Below are 20894 nucleotides of genomic sequence, written 5' to 3' on the forward strand. Positions count from 1 at the left end.
AAGCGGGGGGGGCGGGGCCGGGGCGATGCAGGGGGGGCGGGGCCGGGCGGAGCAGGCTGAGGGGAAGCGGGGGGGGCGTGGCCGGGCGGAGCGGGCTGAGGGGAAGAGGGGGGGGCGGGGCCGGGCGGAGCGGGCTGAGGGGAAGCGGGGGCTGGGGGCCGGGGCGATGCGGGGGGGGCGGGGCCGGGCGGAGCGGGCTGAGGGGAAGTGGGGGGGCGGGGCCGGGCAGAGCGGGCTGAGGCGAAGCTGGGGGCCGGGGCGATGCGGGGGGGGGGGGCGGGGCTGGAGCAAGCGCCGCTGGGGTCCCCAGGCCAGGGGGGCCGCCCAATGGGCGGGGCGGGAGCCTGCAGCGCTGCCGAAGGGGGGGCGGGGCAGGGACCCCGCCAGGCGCGTGCGCGTCTATAGCGGGAGCGCCTGGCCTGGCGCGAGGTGCTCGAGTCGCTGCGTCGCGATGTGATGACGTCACGCCAGCGCCCGGAAGGGATGGTGCCTCCCGGTCCCCTCTCGGCAGCGGATTGGCTGGGCCTACGGCGAATGTCCGGTGCGCGCCGTGGCCCCGGAAGCGGGGAACGGACGCAGCCCGGGGGCCGAGAGCGGGCCGCGATGGGCCGGGAGCCGTGAGCGGGCGGGGATGGCGGGGGCCCGGGGCTGCCCCCAGGCGGGCTCCGGGGAGCGGGCTCTGGCCGAGCTGCTGCTCGAGTTCTCCCGGGCGCAGTATCGGGCCAAGGACGGGGGCGGCGGCGGCGGCGGGGCCGGGAGCACCGCGAAGGTGAGAGGCCGAGGCCGAGGCCAAGCCCCGGCGGGACCCCCGGCCCCCGAGAGCCCCGCCCCTTTGGGTCGACACCCCTCCCTACGGCCGGGCCAGGCCCGGCCGGGCCCCGAGGCACGTCCCCCGAGGCGCGTCCCGCGCCACCCTTCCCCGGCTGTGCCGAGAGACACCCGCGGGACCCCGCTGGCTTTCCCTGGTCTGAGAGACGCTGACGCCCTCTCCCCCTGCTGGCTGGGCGAGACCCCCTGAAACACACCTCGCTTCCAGCTGGGCCAGAGCCCCCCCTCCTGCCTAGGCCAAGGCCTGTGGTGGCGACTATAGCAGAGGTGTCCTGTGCCCTGAGGGGAGGGGGCAGCCTGAGCTCCAGCCCCTGAGCTGTAAATCCGGCTGTCTTGCAGGTGGAGAGGATTGAGAAGCGCTGCCTGGAGCTGTTTGGCAGGGACTATTGCTACAGCCTGATCCAGAATGTGAACGGGGAAATTTGTGGCCACTATCCCCGGCAGATCGTCTTCCTAGAGTACGAGAGCACTGACAGGGACCGGAACATGTAAGTAACTCCTGCCCCGTCCTCCCTCCTTCCTGCCAGGAGAGCTGGCTGCACGAGAGCCATACAGAACTGCCCAAACCCTGTGTCACCTACGAGACACATAGACTGAGTGTGCTCCAAGGCTCCAGATTGAGTAGCTCCAAAAGGTGGCTTTTCCACAGCGGGCTAGCTAGTCTTTCCATCTTACCTGCATGACTGGGCTCTTGAGAAGCAGGAGAAAACTGAAAGTGCCCTCTTTGCAGCGTTATAATTGTGCCTGCACTGCCTGCTGGATGTACAAACTCCCTATTTTTAACTAGGCAGGTTACCCACTAGGTTACTTTTGTCCTACAGAACTGTGTCTCTGCACCTTACTGAGAAGTTGGCAGTGGGGAGGCTGTTCCATGGTTTTAGGATACTTTGCTCTAGTCACTAATCTTGTGGAGCTTTGCAGTCTTTCTGGCACTTTCAGAGCAGCTGCTGCCTCAAACTCTTGGGCTTTTCGGCAAGAGAAGAAATAAGCTAAATTTATTCAATTTGTTGGATGGGAAAAACCGAATATGTTGCAAGGCAGCTTTAGGTGCACAGCAGTTAAGGGTGGACTAATTTTTTCAGATTACACTATCTGGTGTAGGTACTGTAGCATTCTTCATATTTGTATAGCGATGAATGCTCTCTTGGTGTTAAATAAATGCAACTGGACTTTTGACCCTGTTTTGGGGGGTGAGGCTGAATCAGGTGTAGGTGCAAGGCAGGAGCATGTGGATGAGAACAGAATGCTTCTGTGAACTGTCTTGTGCCACTGGCTGTGGGAGTAAGAAATTCATTGTACTTTGGGCTGAGATTATGTCAGATCTCATTACCAAGCACAGTTAGGCTAGGCCAGTACTTGGCTCTGAGGTCCCAAAGTGTGAATCGCTTTCAGGCAGTCAGCAAGCTGCTCTCTTCATATGTGCGGTAGGATTGTTATGACTGGTTATTTAAGTTCCATGGTATTTGCGCTGCCTCGTCAGATGACTGAAAATTTTCAAACATGAAAATTACTCAAACTTTTGTAATATGTTTTTGGACAATCATTTGCTGATAAAACTTGTTCGGCTTCTGGGATTCGTGTATTGGAGATACTAATTTTGAGCCACATACAACAACCCAAACTCTATGCTTTTATTTGTAACCTATTAGTGAATCAGCTTACTATATGTTGGAAACCATTGATTTTGACTTAACTTTTTCAAAAGCTTTATAACTTATCCCAGAAACTACGTGAGTGGGACTAAACGCTGTGGAATTGGAGGTTCTAACAGTTGGGCCTAGGAGAGCTAAGTCCTTATTGGTCATACCTCTGGAAAGCACCCTGACTTGGATGTCCGCTAATATGGAAGTTACGTGGAAGAACCGAATGTTAATAGATGAAATTTCAATTACAGCTTTGTTACAGCCTATTAAATAATCTCCAGACATAGGCTGCTGTTGATGGTGAACTTTTTAATAGTGATTGGATGTGATTGAGGTGTGTGTTGTGTAACATGTTAGTCTTGTGGGGAATAAGTGAGATAAATGCTTTGCATTTGTAGAATGAAATAAGAGCTCTGAAAATGGTGTTCTTGTCCTATAATTGGATAGGCTAGAAAGGAAAATATTGAGTACTCCTAAGGGGAAGTCTACATGACAAAATGAAGTCAACCAAAGTTATGTTGACATACAGCAACCACAGCAATTGAGTTGCTTTTGCCTGTCCATGCTGCGCTCCTCGTGTTGGTGCACATCCTCAGCAGGGGCCCTGGGAATCTGGGTATAGCAGTGCAGCTGCTGATGGTTAATTCCATACCGTGCTATAGAGGAGGGCCTGTAGTTTACAACTGTTACGATTGAAAAGACTTCTCTATTTAAAGAAGAATTCTTCTAAGGGCTCTAAAACCCCTATGCTTACTTGCATTGTCTTGAAATTTGGTGTACCTCATGGGAGTGCGAGGTAGGGTTAGAGATCCAAATTTGGGGTCATTTGAGCAAGTGGTTCCTGAGACACAACCCCTGAAAAAACAGGTTTTCGTAAAGTTCACACACATTCTACCACTGCGTTTTGTGGGCACCTAGCTTCTAAATTTCTAATGACTTAGGGAAGGGAGGGTGATCTGGAAATAGTGTGGGGAGAGTTATATGTTGTGTGGGTGTGGTGAGAGCGGGAAGAGATGCTAGTCTTTTCTCAGATGCTTAAAGTTCCTGTAACCACCGTAAAAAGAAAAGGAATACTTGTGGCACCTTAGAGACTAACCAATTTATTTGATGAAGTGAGCTGTAGCTCACGAAAGCTTATGCTCAGATAAATTGGTTAGTCTCTAAGGTGCCACAAGTACTCCTTTTCTTTTTGCAAATACAGACTAACACGGCTGCTACTCTGAAACCTGTAACCAGCGTGTAAGCTGTCAGGGTTCCCTCCCCGCTCTCAACTCTAGGGTACAGATGTGGGGACCCACATGAAAGACCCCCTAAGCTTGTTTCTAGGAGCTTAGGTTAAAAACTTTCTCAAGGCACAAATTCTTCCTTGCTGCCACCACCAAGTGAGTTAGACAAAGATTCAGGAAAAGGACCACTTGGAGTTCCTGTTTCCCACAAAATATCCCCTCAAGCCCCTTCACCCCCTTTCCTGGGGAGGCTTGAGAATAATATACCAACCAAATAGGTAAACAAGGTGAGCACAGACCAGACCCTTGGGTTTTTAGGACACTAAAAACCAATCAGGTTTTTAAAAACAGAACTTTATTATAAAGAAAAAGTAAAAGAAACACCTCTGTAAAATCAGGATGGAAGATAATTTTACAGGGTAATAAGATTTAAAACACGGAGGATTCCCCTCTAGGCAAAACTTTAAAGTTACAAAAAACAGGAATAAACCTCCCGCTTAGCATAGGGAAAATTCACAAGCTAACGCATTTCCTTGCTTTACTTACAATTTTTGTAATCTAGATGCTTATTTCAGGAAGGGTTTTAGGAGAGGTTTTTTTTTTTCCCCTGCCCTGGTCTCGCTCTGTCCCGTAGAGAACAACAAAAGACCACACAAACAAAACCTCCCCCCACAGATTTGAAAGGATCTTCTTCCCTTATTGGTCCTTTTGGTTATGAGCCAACCAGGTTATTTGAGCTTCTTAACCCCTTACAGGTAAAGGAGGGATTTTATGCTACCCTTAGCTGTATGTTTATGACATAAGCAAACTGTCAAGTTCTTGGGACGTAGCCCACAGATGAGATTTCTGGCATTGGCCCTGTTAGCAATTGCATGATACCCACACTTCAAAGCACGGTGGTTATCCCCACTCCACTAGAAGAAAGTACACCGAGGGAGGTGGGCACCTAGCAATCACCTAGTGTCTTTGTGGCCTACTGGGACTCAGAAAACTGGGGCTGTGTTCCTGGCTCTGCCACTGGCGTGAAGGTTGACTTTGGTGAAGCACTTCATTTCTTTGCCTCAGTTTCCTCATCTGTACCACAGAGATGTTTCCATCCTTTGGAGCTACTGATGAAAAGTGCTATACAAGGGTTAGGTATTATCAACTGGTCACAGCAGAGTCTCAGTTGCAGACCTATAAGAGAATTACAACTGCCTAAATGTCCGCAAACTTCTACCCACAACACGCTTTCTGTTATAACTCTCTGCCCCCATCCCCCAAAAAAACAAACCCCAAACCACCCACCTAGGAAATTCACTGGCAACAAACATTGTAACATACAGTTAAGGTTATCCAATGGTATATTGCACCATTCCAGAAGACTGAGTTGAGCAAATCTCAAACCTCTGAAAACCGGGACATATAGAGTGAAGGTACATAGACACACAACTTTAACTCTGCCCTAATTGAGGTAATGCCCCAATGTGCTCATAACACATACTTACAATCTGCCTCTGCCCTGTACTGAGCAGCAGCTACCTCACCTGTCCTATGCTCAAATAATCTGCCTACTCCACAGACAGTACACCGTATCTGCTAATTGTTACAACCCCGTCACCCTTGTGCGCACAATGCCATCTAATGCTTTTCACTTACCCACAGACTATGCTCCTCTCCCACCTAACTGCTGCCAAGCCCATGACTCACATAGCACAGTGCTGAGATGAGGCATACTGGATCTCTCAAGGTACACGTGTACCTCTTTTGTGTCATCTCTCTCCCCCACCAACATGAGGGGGTCAGGAAGAGGGGCTCACACACATACTGCCCCCAAGATCACTTCATATCATAGTCCCAGCTCTTCTATCTAATGCCTATACCTGAGACAGTGAATGCAGCTGGAGTGCATGCAGATAACTGCCAGTGGCCATTGCCAGCTCCAGTGGGGGCAGAGTTAAGGTTGCATAAGCATTTACCTTAACTCTCTATTTCCTGGTTTTTGGAAGTTTATTTTGCGGAGCTCGACATTCTGAAAGGACACGAGATACCACCGGGCACCTGAGCTCTGCATGAAGAAAGCTTTTTTGGTCTGTGAAATTAGTTCTTGACTCTGTGAATTTTCACATTACACATCCAGTTTAAACAAGGCGCGCTATGAACTCTTTCAACGTACACATTCCTGATGTATACGTCTCGGACGCTGTCTGTCCGACTGTGTTAGATGATGTCTCATTTGACTGTATTGCCAACCAGATTTAGGAACCATAAAGGATAGTGGGAATTTTAGGGACGTTACCTTAACTGATTGCTTCTAGCCTCTACGGATTACATTTTTGTTATGGAAAATGCTGTAGTGGAATACCTGTGCAGAAAGGCTGTATATTACCTCCGCAACCCATCAGGTAACAGAGGCTTTTACTTTGGGAATTTTATTAACTGCCAGGTTTAAATTGGGTTGGCATTAAACTGTGTATTAGGCACAGTCTTCTTTGCCACCAGGCTCTCCCCTCTGTACCCCTCCGGTGTGCAGTAGAGGAGCGCACTCTGAGATACATGAGAAGGTGCTTGCCTTGCAGAGCTCCTAATCTCTGTTGAAACAGGGACCTCGTCTCTGCAGAGTCTCTTCTGGGCAGATGCATCTTTCGGTAACTTTTTCCTGTACGAAGGTTCACACGGGCTTACCCACTGTTATGTATAATTTTGCATGTTGGTATTTTACTAACTTCCCCTAGATGGCTGTGAATGCAAACCATTAAAGAATGGCAACTACTTGGGTTTTTTTAATTCTTTAAAATCCTCTGCATATCAAAATTCTTTGTAAGTGGAGAGCTGAAATAAAGTTGTCTATGAGAAGAATATGAAAAATCTTAAATACCGACCACAAACTCTACCCATGGATCATTTTGAGTCATCCAGAACCCATTGAGGAGTAGCTTCATATTCTTATAAACCCTAAACTCTCATGTGGGTGTAAGTGACAGAGGTTTAGCTTGTGGTCGATGTGTCTTCAGGGCTAAAACTTTTGGGATTTCAGTTTCGCTTTAACTGGATAGCTGAGTGCAGCCTGGACAGTGGAGATGCTTCTCTAGATGCGTCATTAATCTAATTACCTAGCACTCTAATTTCCAGCCAGTTTTAGACTGTTGATAAGTCTAATTATGCTAAAATGTACATGCACAAGTCATCAACATTAAAGTCCAGTGAGCATTCAGGCTTGAGTTCTCTCTTTTTTGATCTGTGTATATAAATGCAGCCTGAACAGTGGGTGTGAGGGTTTGGGTTTTTCTGAGAAAAAAACGGTGTGAAAATAGAGTGGATTTTTTACAAGGCATGGTCATATCATTTACTAGTGCCTTAAACTAGTGAACTGCGATGCTGCTGCAGCCAGTCTATAGCAGGCTATTCTGATAGGCATGTAAGAAACAGACATGTCCAAACATGCCCAGGCAGGTATATTACATCTGGGTCCGACCATTTTCTCAATGCCCTACTGAAAGGGATTGTGTGTGGTCTCTGCCCAAAGCTAAGAACTAGCCGACTGTAATGGTTAGTGTAAGGTGTTTGTATGGAGGGCAATTGTGGAGTTGTGTAACATGTAGGATATTCTGTTCCAAGTCTGCCAGAAGAGACACCTGTCACCTGCGGAGCGGCATTCTGAGAGCTGACCCAATCAGCCTGGATACGTCTACACTGGAATAAAAGACCTGTGGCCCAGCCGCGGTTGGCACGGGTCAGATCGCTCGGGCTCATGGGGCCTGGAGTGCGGGGCTAAACGTTCAGGCTTGGCCTGGAGCGCAGCCTTTGGTACCCTGCCCCCTCATGGGGTCCCAGAGCTCGGGCTGCAGCCCAAATCCAAAAAGCTACACTGCAATTTTACAATTTTAATTTTACAACATTACATACTGTGTGAGGCCTGGTCAGCTGACCCAGGCCAGCCGTAGCCATGCCAAGGATCTCCTGTCCCATGAGAACAGTGACCTTCCCATGAGAACAATGATTGTCCCTGGAGACAGCCTCTCTGTACTAGATGCAGGCTGGAGATTTACAAAGGCAAACTACAGCCAGGAGAGTTTTGGGAAGAGGGGGGCCCTGGTCTAAGAAACAATAGCTTGTGCGTGTCTAAGCGCAGAAGAAATGGTCCACATGGTTATCCGTTATAGGAGGAGACTCTATGAGCAGGGGTGGAGGGGTGACATGAAAAGTGGGTCCCACCTTGAGCTGGACAGGTGCTGCAAAGACCACCCTTGGGTGAGAAATACCTTCTGAGACGGGTTAGTAACTTGGTAATAATTATAGGCTAGAGATTGCAGTTTGTTTTTTCTGTAATCTTGTGTTCCAAATCCTTATACTCATTTATATTGGAATCTCTAGGTCAAGCGCTATCACATACCCATCCGTTTGGTTTCACTACAGACTTGTCTAAGGGCCTTGTGCTAAGGAGAGGGTTGCACGGAGGTGAAACCAGTGAGCTGGGAGGCTTGCTTCCATGGAGGCAGTGGATCGGTGCACTTTGCAGGTGTCCAGAATAGGGGATTGGGCTCTCAAGTGTAACAAGGTGGGGTGTGTAAATTACTAGCCTGAATGGGGAAAGAGCGGAGCTCCAGGGGACAGAAGCAGAACACCTGTGTCACTAGCAGCCAGTGGCAGGGGAGTGTTTCCTTTGGTGGGCTTCACGGCCACCTGCTCACAGTGGGAGGATCTGCCCCAGACACGTCAGGTAAACCCGAAACAGTGTCACACTGTGACCCAGGGACCTCTTTGGCATTGGGCCCAGGAGTGCCTGAGGGTTACAGAGATCCCCTGGGATTGGTGTCTACCTGCTAGTCCCCCAGGGAATGTCATGGAAGTCTCCAACAAAAGCCTGTGTCTCACTGGTCAGCGAAATCATTGCGAGAGGTGTGTGCACTTAATATGTAAGAAGATATATGTATATACGGGAAATTATGTCCTTAGGGCCTTGTAATTCTAGGCAGGTCACTCAAAGGTAGCGTGCTTTGAGACAAACGTTGCTAGACAGGAGGGGTAGATGTTATTGCCCTAGCTAAGCACTGAGTACTGTGTGTTAGCATCCTAAGTCAAATGCTAATGGCGATCTTGTGGAGATTTCAGAAGGAAGTTAACAGGGAGAGGTAAACAGCGGGACATGGGGGAGGGAATTCTGTTTTCAGGTGAAGGTCAGATGTTTGATCTGGTATTTCTCGGGGTGGAAAACACACATCCTGGCATCCTTCACCAAGGAAATAAACTGATAGTGGGTTTGCTTCATGAAAAGGGGATCTCAGCCAGGCTTGTCTGAAAATGCTGCAAAGAACTTTGGGTGAGAAATTTTTTTGGACAGGAGGAGAACTTGTTAGGTGAGTTTAAACCATAGAAAGTGTGGTATAAGTTTATCTGTTTAACCTTTTGTTTCCAATACAAAAGAACCTCCGAGTTTAACACAGTACTGTACTGTATTTGCTTTTTTTGGGTCTCTACTTCTGGTTCCAAATGAGGTGTGTGGTTGACTGCTCAGTTCATAACTCTGGTGTTTGTAACTCTGAGGTTCTTCTGTATTTGTTTTCTATTTCATGATTCTCTGTTCTTTGCTAAATAAACTTATACTTTCTTTCTCTAAACACACACCACTTAGATTTGTTTAAAGTGGAGCTGTAATCTAAGGTGGGCTAATAAGCTGTTGCGTCCTGTTCCTTTGAGAAAGCGGTTCTGGTAATTTGTGTGTCTGGTGGAGCAGGGGTTGGGCTCTCCGGGGCTGTTTGGAGGACTTGGAGTACATCTATCGCTTACCTGTAGAGGGGCAGCAGAGCTGAGGCTGGTGGTGATGGAGGAGTGTTTGTGCTTCTGTGCCTAGGGTTGTCAGGGACCCAACCCCTGGCAGGTGCAGACAAGATGCTCTCACTCTCAGGGCAGGTGGTAGCAAAGTGCCTCACAGCCTTGCATATACCCCCAGGAGCATCGCATGTGACAACAGACTTTCTGCACACTTGATCCTGCTGCAGTGAGTGTCTTCAAGAGCAAACCAGGCCGGTGCTTTTCAGCAGCAAGAGATTGACTTGGGTGGTGGGAGCACATCCATCTGATTACAAGCCAAGCAGTTCCTCAAAGAGTCCCCTGGCTCCTTGACTTCATAGCCAGCCTTTCAGCTAAAGGGATGTGGGTGCTGAGATTGTAGCCAAAATGTGACCACCATGATGATATGAGATAATGGGGACTCTTCTCTCTGATAGGTTTGAGAGCACTGTGCAGGTCAGCAAACTGCAGGACCTCATCAGCCGCAGTAAGATGGCCAGATGTAGAGGACGATTTGTCTGCCCAGTCATTCTGTACAAGGGAAAGGTAAAGCTACATAAGCACATTTGTCTTGTTTGCTTTAGCTTCAGGAATGTCCTTTCTCCTGGCATTCTGAACAGTGTTTACTGGAGCTATGCAGAGGCAGGTCTTTATGGGCCATCAGCTCTCCTGCCCCCTCCGTGTCTATTCCTGGGCACAGACTAAAGAGTCTGATAAGGTGCCTTGGAGCAGTGATGGAGATGATCGGTGCTTGGTGCTCCAGGCCCCAAACAGGTGGGATTTGTGCTAGGATCCTGGAAGCTGGGGTTAGGGGGGAAGCACTGCTCTTGGATGGAGCTCTTACACTCACTCTGAGAACAGCATTGGAGATTATAACATTGTACTGCTTCATCAAGCAACCACTCTAGTGTGCCAGGGTGCCAAACAAAGCCTCATCTGGCATCTCACTGATTGCCAGATTCTTCCTGAAGAGCTAGGGAAATTTCAGGGGAGGGGGTTGAGAGGGAGGATTACTCTTCTCTGTAGCCCTGTCTTTGCTGGAAACGTACTCTCAAATAGTTTTATTCTGGAGGTGTGCCTCAGAGGTTGTTCCTGACCAGATTAAGTAGCTTGCTGTATATGCAGTGGGGGAAGGCAAGATCACAGAGATGGCCTAATGGAGCTTTGTCTCCAGCATCCCTGATTCTTGTATTTCCATTATCCCAAGGGAGCTAGGGGACTCTTGCTTTTCATCTCTTGAACTGGGACAGAAAGGGATTATGGGGCTACTGGAGGGATGAGCTCTATGGTCTGAAGTGGCCAGTGTAGGGAATGACATCTTGAACTTCTGCTTGACAGCAGTGATGGCGCTGGAAGTACAATGAAAGTTCAGACTTCAGCATAATTGTAACGTTCCTTAATTGGCAAAGATCAAAGAGATCATGCAATAGTGATGTTTTTGGAAAAGACATTACATAGAAGGGAGTTTGTGGGAACACTGTACGTACCACAGTTCTTCTTCGAGTGATTGCACGTGTCCATTCCACTGTAGGTGTGTGCATGCCTTGTGCAGAGTTGTCAGTGATTTTTCCCTCAGCAGTACCTGTTGGCAGCGTGAGCACCCTTTGGTACCTCATGCTACTGCACGTGGGTATAAAAGACCATACTGCCCCCGACCTGCCTCAGCTCCTTCCTACTGCCAGTGACAGTTGTTGGAACAATTATCTTAGTATCTACATGTCTTCGCTCCGTTAGGGTACGTGCTGCCTGTAGCGTTAGTGTTCGGTCTTGTCTGGTATATCTGTAAATAGTTGGTTACAAGACTAAGTTTAGAATAGTATTTGTTAGCATAGGGTTACCCATGCCTGGTTGGGTACCGGACTGATGGCCCATTTTTTTGGCATCAGGGCCTGCTGTTCATGTAACAGGTCTATGCTAGTGAGCGATCCACACCCCAGCTGCATTTAGTGTTGGGGAGAAGTGCATGAAAATGACAAATGTCACCTTTGTAGAGGGTTCAAACCCCACTCGAGAAAGGACAGGGCTGCCAGGGTCAAGTACCTGCTTATGGTGCCTGTGCTTCGTCCGCCATCAGAACCTTCCCACTCCGAATGGGTACTGAGCACGTCCACGTATCACAGCTGGAGCATGGGTGGTCTGACCTAGTGGTCAGAGCAGGAGTTGGGCCGGGTCAGATGCCAGGAGGTCAGAGTCCAAAGCAAGCCAGAGGACAAAATCGAGAGTCAGGTGTCAGGAGGCAGACAGGATCAAGTTACCAGGAGGTCAGTAGCAAGGAGCAGGAGCTGGTATTGTAGGGGAAGCAGCCCGAAGCAGGGGGATCCCAGTTGCATGGACAACTTCCTGTTCCTGTGCTGGGTTTATACAGAAGCTGTGAGCTAGTCAGGACCCCCAGCTTTCTGCCATTTGGAATCCAGGACTGGAGCCCTCTGTCAAGGCTCAGCCTCTATTCTGGCAACTGTTAGCAGGTCCCTGGGTGCCAGGTTGGAACTTACTAGCTCCAAAGAGCCCTCAGGACCCAGATTCAAGAGCCACAGCTCCTGACATCAAGTTGGTTTGGAGTGCTCCCCCGCGACTGAGTCCACGGGTAGATCTGCGTTGCTGGTGCCTATTGCGTAAGTCTCTTCAAGACTCTGTACTGGGGCTTCTGATCCTACTAAGGAGGCACCAAGTGGATGCAAGGCCTCGGAGGGGCACTTAGTCATGTCCCCAGGAGTAATCTGTGAGCCAGGAGGGATTACAGGCTCCAGACCCCAGGAAGGGTCTGAGACGCTCTCCAAAGGACGAGCAGGCTCAGGAGCCCTTTCCAGGGCCGTCTACAGCCAAGGCTTTTGAGGCAGCCAGGGACTCGGTGCTGGCTTCTCGTGTGACTCGGGAGCCTTGCGTAGTACCTGTAATAGAAGTACGTGCTCCTGCTGTCCTAGCTCCAGCCCCAGAGCACACTGGTGCCGGCAGCTTCTGCTCTTGCAGCGCCTCTGTGTGGGAGTCTGTCGAGAGGTGATGATTTCACCCAGACTGAGCTGGTCTCCCGCACCCATGGGGCCAGCTCTCCCATGGCCTGAGGAACTGGCCGCCTCGTCAGTGCTCCCTCCCTGTCCTTCTACAATAGCTAGGTGCTGGGAGCATCCACAGGAAGGTCAGTCCCTTCCCTCCTTCAGTACGGGACCAGTAACCTGCTGGTGGCACCACCTGCTCAGGACTCTCCTGTAGAGGAACTGGAGGAGGGTCCTCATTAACAACCCTTAGTCTCTTCTTTGTCATCTGATGCGGCAGAGGTAACTGAGCCTACTTCTCACCTCCCGCATCCCCTGATGCTTTCAGAGCTCAACAACCCCTGTGGAGGAGAGGGACTGCAGCTCTGGATAGCCAACCAGGAGAGGTGCAGGGAAGGTCCCAGAGGCTAGTGGATGTTTTAGCCTCTGCAGGCCCTCTGGGGTAGCTCTCTCAAGTAGTGAGGCTATCCTGGAACCTTTCAGGGGTTTGTGGCAAACCCCATCTTCCCTTCCTTTCGCTGCTAAAAGGGTGGAGAGGAAATACTATGTCCCTTCACACGGATGTGAGCAGTTCTACACCCACCCTTGCGCACACTCCTAGGCATTGCTGCTCCCAATGAAAGAGAGAGGCAGGGACACCAGGCCTCTGCTCTGAAGGGAAAGGAGATAATGCTGCCCGCTTCTTATTTGCAATGTCACTAGAAAGTGAGAACAGGAGTTTGCATGGGACTTTTGTAGTCAGCATGGCAAGGTATTTACATGCCAGATATGCTAAACATTCGTATGCCCCTTCATGCTTCAGCCACAGTTCCGAAGGACATGCTTTCATGCTGCTGATGTTCATTTAAAAAAAATAGTGCATTAATTAAATTTGTGACTGAACTGCTTGGGGGAGAATTGTATGTCCTCCGCTCTGTTTTACCTGCATTCTGCCATATATTTCATGTTATAGCAATCTTGGATGATTGCTCATGTTGTTTGATTTACGAACACTGTCACTGCCCATTTGACAAAATGCAAAGAAGGTACCAACATGAGATTTCTAAAAATAGCTATAGCACTCGACCCAAGGTTCAAGAATCAGAAGTGCCTTTCAAAATCTGAGAGGGACGAGGTGTGGAGCTTGTTTTCAGAAGTCTTAAAAGAGCAAGATTTTGATGCGGAAACTACAGAACCTGAACCACCAAAAAAGAAAATCAACCTTCTGCTGGTGGCATCTGACTCAGATGGTGAAAATGAACGTGCGTCGGTCTGCACTGCTTTGGATCGTTATTGAGCAGAACCCCGGTCTGCACTGCTTTGGATCGTTATTGAGCAGAACCCATCGTCCGCATGGACGCATGTCCTCTGGGATAGTGGTTGAAGTATGAAGGGACATAGGACTCTTTAGCGCATCTGGCATGTAAATATCTTGTGATGCCAGCTACAACAGTGCCATGCAAATGCCTGTTCTCGCTTTCAGGTGACATTGTAAACAAGAAGTGGGCAGCATTATCTCCTGCAAATGTAAACAAACTTATTTGTCTGCGCTATTGGCTGAAGTAGGTCCGGGTGGACTTGTAGGCTCTAAAGCTTTACATTGTTTTATATTTGAATGCAGTTATTTTTTGTACATAATTCTACAGTTGTAAGTTCAACTTCCATGATAAAGAGATTGCACTACAGTACTTGTATTAGGTGAATTGAAATATACTATTTTTTTTTTACAGTGCAAATATTTGTAATAAAAATAAATATAAAGTGAGCTACTGTACCCTTTGTATTCTGTGTTGTAATTGAAATCAATATATTTTAAAGTGTAGAAAACATCCAAAAAATTTTAAATAAATGGTATTCTATTAATGTTTAACAGTGTGATTAATCGCAATTAACTTTAATTGTGCGATTAATCACGATTAATTTTTTTAATTGCTTGTCAGCCCTATTATTTTCCCATAGCAATTCACCAGAGCCACTGAAAATTTCTGAGGTTCACGTTCAACAAATTCTCCTACCAATCTGCCGTACTGCCTTTTGGACTGTCAGGAGCCCCTCGCATATTCGTGAAATGTGTGGCTGTAGCAGCAGCATTCCTGCAAAGGTTGGGAGTCCACGTATTTCTTTACGTGGACGACTGGCTGGTCCAGGTCTTGGGTACTCTCCAGTGTAGCCACTATTTGTACATGTTCGATGTGCTGGAGCTTCTAATCAGTAGAGAGAAATCCATTCTGTCTCCTGTTCAAAGAACAGAATTCACTGCGGGGTCCTGGACTCTACCAAGACCAGGCTTTCCTGCTAGAGCCAAGTAGATCTAGAGGTGCCCTGTCACCACGGTTCAGAACAGCCTCAGTCTTCTAGGATGCATAGCAGCATGCACTTATATGATGCAGCCTGCCAGACTGCACCTCCGGAGCACTACAGGGTTGGCTAGCCATGGTGTACTCATCGGCTCGTCATTATATAGGCCTGCTCAGGTCTTGTCCTCCCTGTACTAGTGGGTAGAACATACGAACATCTGTGAGGAGTTCCCTTTGCCCCTCCACTACAGACTCTCACCCTAGTCACAGATGCATCAGATCTAGGTTGGGGAGCCACTTAGGTCCTTGTCAGACTCGGGGCCTTTGGTCTCTCCAGGATCTAAGTCTCCATATAAATATCAAGGAGCTCTGGGCCATCTGTTTGGCTTCTATGGCATTCCTTCTGCATATCGAGGTGGAATTTGTTGTTACTCATGGACAACACAGCAGCCATGTTCTGTGTAAACAAGCAATGGAGGGTGGAGTGTAGAAGGAGGTTTGTCAAAGTTATGCCAGGAGGCGATCCTCCTTTGGGATTTCTGCATTGCCAGTTCCATCAGTCTGAAAGCTGCGTACCTTCTGGGAGTTCTAAACATCTGGCCGACCACCTGAGCAGACTGTTGACAGGTCACCATGAGTAGTCTCTTCGACCAGATGTATCCAGGTCCATTTTCCAGCAGTGGGGAACTCCCCAATATGGTTGCAACAAGAGAAAACAAAAAAGTCATCTTTATTGTTCCCAAGCGGGTCACAGCCCAGGTTCACTGACAGACGCTTTCCTCCTGGTCCGGTTGAGAGGCCTGCTGTATGTCTTCCCACCGGTTCCGCTCCTGCTCAAAGTCCTATCTGAAGTCAAGCAAGATACCGCTCACCTTATTCTAAGAGCCCCTGCATGGCCCTGTCGACACTGGGACTAGTAGAATTGAAAACCACTGATCAGACCTCCGCTGCCACTCCCAAGAGATGTGAATGTGATCTCCCAGGGCCATGGCCACTTCCATCATCCTAGCCTTTAAGCCCTGCACCTGACTGCTTGGATGCTTCATGGCTGACTACCCCGAATGAGTTTGCTCTCAGGAGGTGCAGGAAGCCTTCAACTACGTCGAGTAACCGTGCTAAATAGAAGGGGTTTTCTGTCTGGGCCATACAAAGTGGCACGCCTCCTGTCTCAGGCTCCAAATTGCCATTATTGTGGACTGTCTTTTGTTTCTGAGCCAGGAAGGTTAGCTCATAGTTCCATCACCATCCACCCGGATATCATCTCAGCTTTCCACCCTCCTGTGGATAACCAATCAACTTTTTCAAACCCTATGTCCATCAGATTTCTAAGAGGTTTTCACAGGTTATACCCACAGGTTCATAGCCCAGTTCCACAGTAGAGTTTAAATTTGGTGCTAGAAAAGGTGATGGGTGTCCCCCCTTTAGGCCACTGGCAGGTTGTTCTCTCTTATATCTGTCTGTGAAAGTGGGTTTTCTGGTTGCTATAACCTTGGCCAGGAGAGATGGGGAGCTGAGAGCTTTAGTATCAGAGCCTCTCTTTACAACTTTCCTGAGGGCCTAGGTTTTCCTTCGACTGCACCCTAAATTCCTGTCTGAAATGGTTTCCGAATTTCACGTGAATAAAACGATATATTTCCTGACTTTCTTTCCAAAGCCCCAGTTGAGTAAAGGGGAAGAAAATCTCCATACTCTAGATGTTAGAAGAGCTTCAGCTTTTTATTGGATTGGACTAGCTGTCAGCTCTTCGTCACCGTGTCAGACAGAGTAAAGGGCCCCCCAGAGGGTCTCTGCCTGTATTCATTTATGCCACTGATTACTCAGAGGTGGAACATCAGGTGAAGTGATGGCTCACTTGACCATGTCACAGGCAGCTTTTGCGGTCTTTCTGGTTTGTATTCACGGTCTGATATTTGTAAGTTGACAACCTGGTCAGCATGCCATATGTTTGCATCTCACTCGGCCATCTCCCATCAATCTAGAGGCAATGCCAGATTTGGATGAGTGCTCCTACAGTCTTTGAGTAGACTCCAAGCCCACCTCCAGCTCAAACTGCGTGTGAGTCACCTACAGTGGAACGGACGTGAACAGTCACTTGAAGAAAAAACGGGTCCCTACCTTTCCATCATGGTGGTTCTTCGAGACATGTTGTACATGCCCATTCCACAACTCGCCCTCCTTCTCCTCTCTGTCGGAGTCTTACCCGGGCAGGGAAGGAACGGAGGGGAGTTGGGGACAGTGTGGTCCTCTGTAGCTGCATGCAGTGGTGTGAGGCACAAGAGGGCGCTCAAGCTGCCCCGACAGGTGCTGTGGAGGGGAATATCTCCAACTGTACCTGAGGTGCACTTTACTATTTAAAAATTCTGCACACGACATTTTAAAATTCTGCCAATTTTATTTGTCAAAATCACACGACATAATCACACCAGTTTCAGTTACTTTTGTAATTTATTTCAAAATACCTGCCAGCAAGTATGTCTGAAACAATGAAGTGAGCTGTAGCTCACGAAAGCTTATGCTCAGATAAATTGGTTAGTCTCTAAGGTGGCACAAGTCCTCCTGTTCTTTGTGTGGATACAGACGAACACGGCCGCTCCTCTGAGACCTGTCACAATACAGACACACACAAAAACTCTCCCAGGAGAAGAGAGTTAAAGAAACCCCATAACAACCCAGTTCCTGTTTCTTTGCCACCTTCCTCTTCCCCCCCCCCAACCCACCCAGAGCCCAGCTGAGGCTCCCCCAGCCCAGACACTGCCCTCTCCTTCCCTCAGGGCATGCTGGGAAGTGCAGCTGCCAGGAACACACTAGCTCTCTCCCTCTCTCCTCTTCCTCCTCCTCCTCCCCCCCCCCCCCCCACACACACACAGTGTCTTCTGTGTAAGAGCTGGGCTCTGCCAGATCCAGCAGCCCGTAGTGGTGGCTAGCAGCATTGCAGCCCATTTCTGTGCGGGGAAAGGAAATTCTGCGTGCACAACGTTAATTTCTGCCAAATTCTGCATTGCGCGGTGGCACAGAATTCCCCCAGGAGTAGCACATGCACCTACAGTGGAAGGACATGTGTGGCACACTCGAAGAACTATGTTAACGGTCTTCTGGCTCATTATGTCTTACCCGAAATACCAGTGGCTAGGATACTGTCGTGTGGACTTTGCTGGCCCTTAAGAACGAGTGAATCGATGTCATCAATTGGTGGGGGGGAGGGTAGTGAGGTAACGATTGGGAAGATCAGGTTCAGCCAATATGTTATCAGAACTCCAACATGACTAATTTAGTGAGACTGAGGAAAATACAGGCACTAGAGGTCAGAAATGTGGTAAGAAATAACCCTGAAATTCATCTGGAAAATACACAAGCTAATGAAAAATAATCCAGACCATAGAGACTCAGTTCCAGGGAGAAACCTGGGAAGTGAGAATGATGAGATAGAGGGCTCTCAGTGGACAGAAACAAGGCATGGGCTTTCAGTGTAAATGGGCAGAAGGCCTGCAGAGGAATACAATTTTTATAAGTAGTTAATAACGACATTTTCTCCAGCATGTTTGTAGGTCAGCGACCCTGGCTGGATGGGGAGAACTGTATGGACGTACTGGGTACAACTACATTTTCTCAGGTAAGTGCGGAAGCATATATACTTGAGTGGCTATTCAGTGCCTGAAAATCAGTGTGAATATAGCACCTGGGCGTATTTGGGGGTGGGTGTGTGGGCCAGTATGTAATAATCTCTGTCTGGTATGGTACCACCCTGGAATATGGTGTCTGTTTCTGGGCTCCTGATTTCCAGAAAGGTATTGACACAGTTGAGAGTTCAATGAATAGTAGCCAAAAAATGTTTGGGTGATGGAGGGGGTGACTTATGGAGATCAAAAAGGAGGACTTGTGGCACCTTAGAGACTAACAGGTTTATTTGAGCATAAGCTTTCGTGAGCTACAGCTCACTTTGTCGGATGCATTCAGTGGAAAATACAGTGGGGAGATTTATATACACAGAGAACATGATGAATGCATCCGATGAAGTGAGCTGTAGCTCACAAAAGCTTATGCTCAAATAAATTGGTTAGTCTCTAAGGTGCCACAAGTACTCCTTTTCTTTTTGCAAATACAGACTAACACGGCTGCTACTCTGAAACCTGTCATTATGGAGATCAGTATATCTAGCTTGGTTAAAGGGTCGCTGGCGGGGAGCATTGATCTGCAAATATTTGAAGGGTGTTGTCACTAAAAGGGTGAAAAACTTGGTGTACTACATGGAATGGAACTAGGAATAAGGGCATAAAATCTAGGTTTAGGATTGCAACTCTGGTAATGGTAACATGTATTAGTCTGTGAGTCTCAAGGGAAGTGGCAGGAGCCCATAACCTGGATCTTCTAAAACTAGACTGGACAAAACACTAGTGAGCGTGGGTAATTTTTCTGCCGTAGCTGCCAGAGAATGGTTCTGTGATCTAATGGATCTTTCCGCTCTGGATTCCATCCTGGAACAAACCTGCCTGGGTTGTCCAAACCCTTTCTTGCTCTCATGAAACTGATGGGCTGGGTGTGTGGGACAATGGGGTTGTTTCTCGCTGGAGATGGTCACAGCTGAGAACTCTTTTAAGTGAGATGACAAAGCCAACTAGTAACCCACTTGGATGGGAAGTGGGAGAGAAGCTGGAGTTGTTACACAAGCCTTGGCCACTAATGCATGGTCCCTGCTGTGGCTTCCCTGCAGGGGGCTCTGATGATCCTTGGGCTGATACCGAAGACCTTTCAGAAGAAGACTCTGCGTTCAGGTCTGTACATGGTATTTGGGTGGAGGGAGAGGAGTTAAGAGCTGATTGGCTAGTTCAGTCTCTGAATTTCCAACTCCTTCATGTCTAAACTGAACTGTGGGTGCAGTGTGGGGTCACTGCAGGCTGTGGGCTCTTGTTTGCCTTGCTCATAAAGATGGGCCCTTCAGAACGTCTCGGGGGTAGGTACAAAAACTGAAACCGAATGCGCTAGCACTCTGGGGCCAACTAGCTCCCGAAAGCCGCCCCGTCTCCCACTGGAGGCTGAGAGAGGGAGGAACTGGGGCAGGCAGATCCCAAGTCATTAAAGAGGCTCCTAAATTACGCAGAAGTGGTACTTCTGGGTCTACGAGATGTATAATCCAGACCGAGGAGAAATGGTTCTGGACCTCTGCTTAGAGAGGAACAGGCTGCATATGTGACTGCAGCATGGTGATGGTTTGGGGCAGGAAGAAGGACACTGAATGTAGCACCGTTCTGCCTGCCTGCCAAACTGCAGCTGATGTACCTGGAAGGGAAATCCTGCCGAATTGAGACTCGGTGGGTGGGAGAGCCATGTGGGGTCAGCAATGCAGAAAGACTTATGGGTGTTGGCGAACAGAACTAGACAGGTTCACAGCACAATATGGCAACAAAGTCAGCGTGACTCTGAGCTGTATAAACGAGGCATCACATTCACACTGTTGGACTTGGAGCAGGAATGAATTCAAGTAGGTCCTAGGTCTGTGCTGAGCAGGTCAGACCAGGCTATCAGGAGTCCCATCTGCCTGTAACATCTGTGAATCACACCAGGAAGTGGCTAGCCCCTTTCTTTCCAGCTCTTGTTAGGCTATGGCTAGAGGACTCCATTCACTTCTCCACACTGGGGTTCTGACGCTTGCATGTTATAGTTACGTGGAACAGGCTGCTTGTAGCAGCCTCGGAAAAGGGCAGGAATGCACGCTCTGCCTCTGCAGATGGGATAGCTCCAGGGTGTAAACTGGCTTTCGGTCATCCAGGAGGTTCCGCTTTTTGAGCGTGTCCAAGTCCATGGGGGAAAGGCCTCCAGCCCTTCAGGAACTGAGGCCTGCTTTTCTTGCGTGGTGCTGTGCACTTTCTCTCAAGGATAAGTACATCACAGAAAGTCACACCGGTTCTGATGGCTCTTCTGAGATTCTGCCTAATTACTTGTTATAAAATTAGCCCTTTAGCCCCTCTGAGTTCTCCGTGAGCAGCTGGGCAGTCGTTGTGGGAATGAATGGCACCAGCCTGCTTCTTGGTTGCAGGGTTCTGCTGAAGGGGTGCGAAGGCGTTCCTGTGGCGTAGGGTAGGAGAGCTCTGGGCAGGGCAGCTTGAGTGCCGCTGGTGGAGTGCTACTTCAGCAAGTAGAATCCAGGCTCTCTGCAGCCCGGGAAGG

General features: G+C 48.8%; 1 protein-coding gene across 4 annotated transcripts in view; it reads left to right on the top strand.

The window, feature by feature from the left end:
- The first annotated feature begins 362 nt into the window (after window positions 1–362).
- The window catches only part of MTMR14 (myotubularin related protein 14), a 56689-nt gene continuing 36157 nt past the window's right edge, over window positions 363–20894 (top strand). The window contains exons 1-5 of one of the 4 annotated variants that reach the window (XM_077821564.1): window positions 363–769; window positions 1168–1316; window positions 9904–10012; window positions 18267–18342; window positions 19441–19501. In XM_077821564.1, coding sequence (XP_077677690.1) covers window positions 632–769; window positions 1168–1316; window positions 9904–10012; window positions 18267–18342; window positions 19441–19501 — 533 coding nt within the window. In that variant the 5' untranslated portion in view covers window positions 363–631. The remainder of the gene's footprint in view (window positions 770–1167; window positions 1317–9903; window positions 10013–18266; window positions 18343–19440; window positions 19502–20894) is intronic. The other 3 variants (XM_077821566.1, XM_077821565.1, XM_077821567.1) reach the window with 3 other exon arrangements.

The sequence above is a fragment of the Eretmochelys imbricata genome, chromosome 7 (genome assembly GCF_965152235.1).
Source record: "Eretmochelys imbricata isolate rEreImb1 chromosome 7, rEreImb1.hap1, whole genome shotgun sequence".
Lineage (NCBI taxonomy): Eukaryota > Metazoa > Chordata > Testudines > Cheloniidae > Eretmochelys > Eretmochelys imbricata.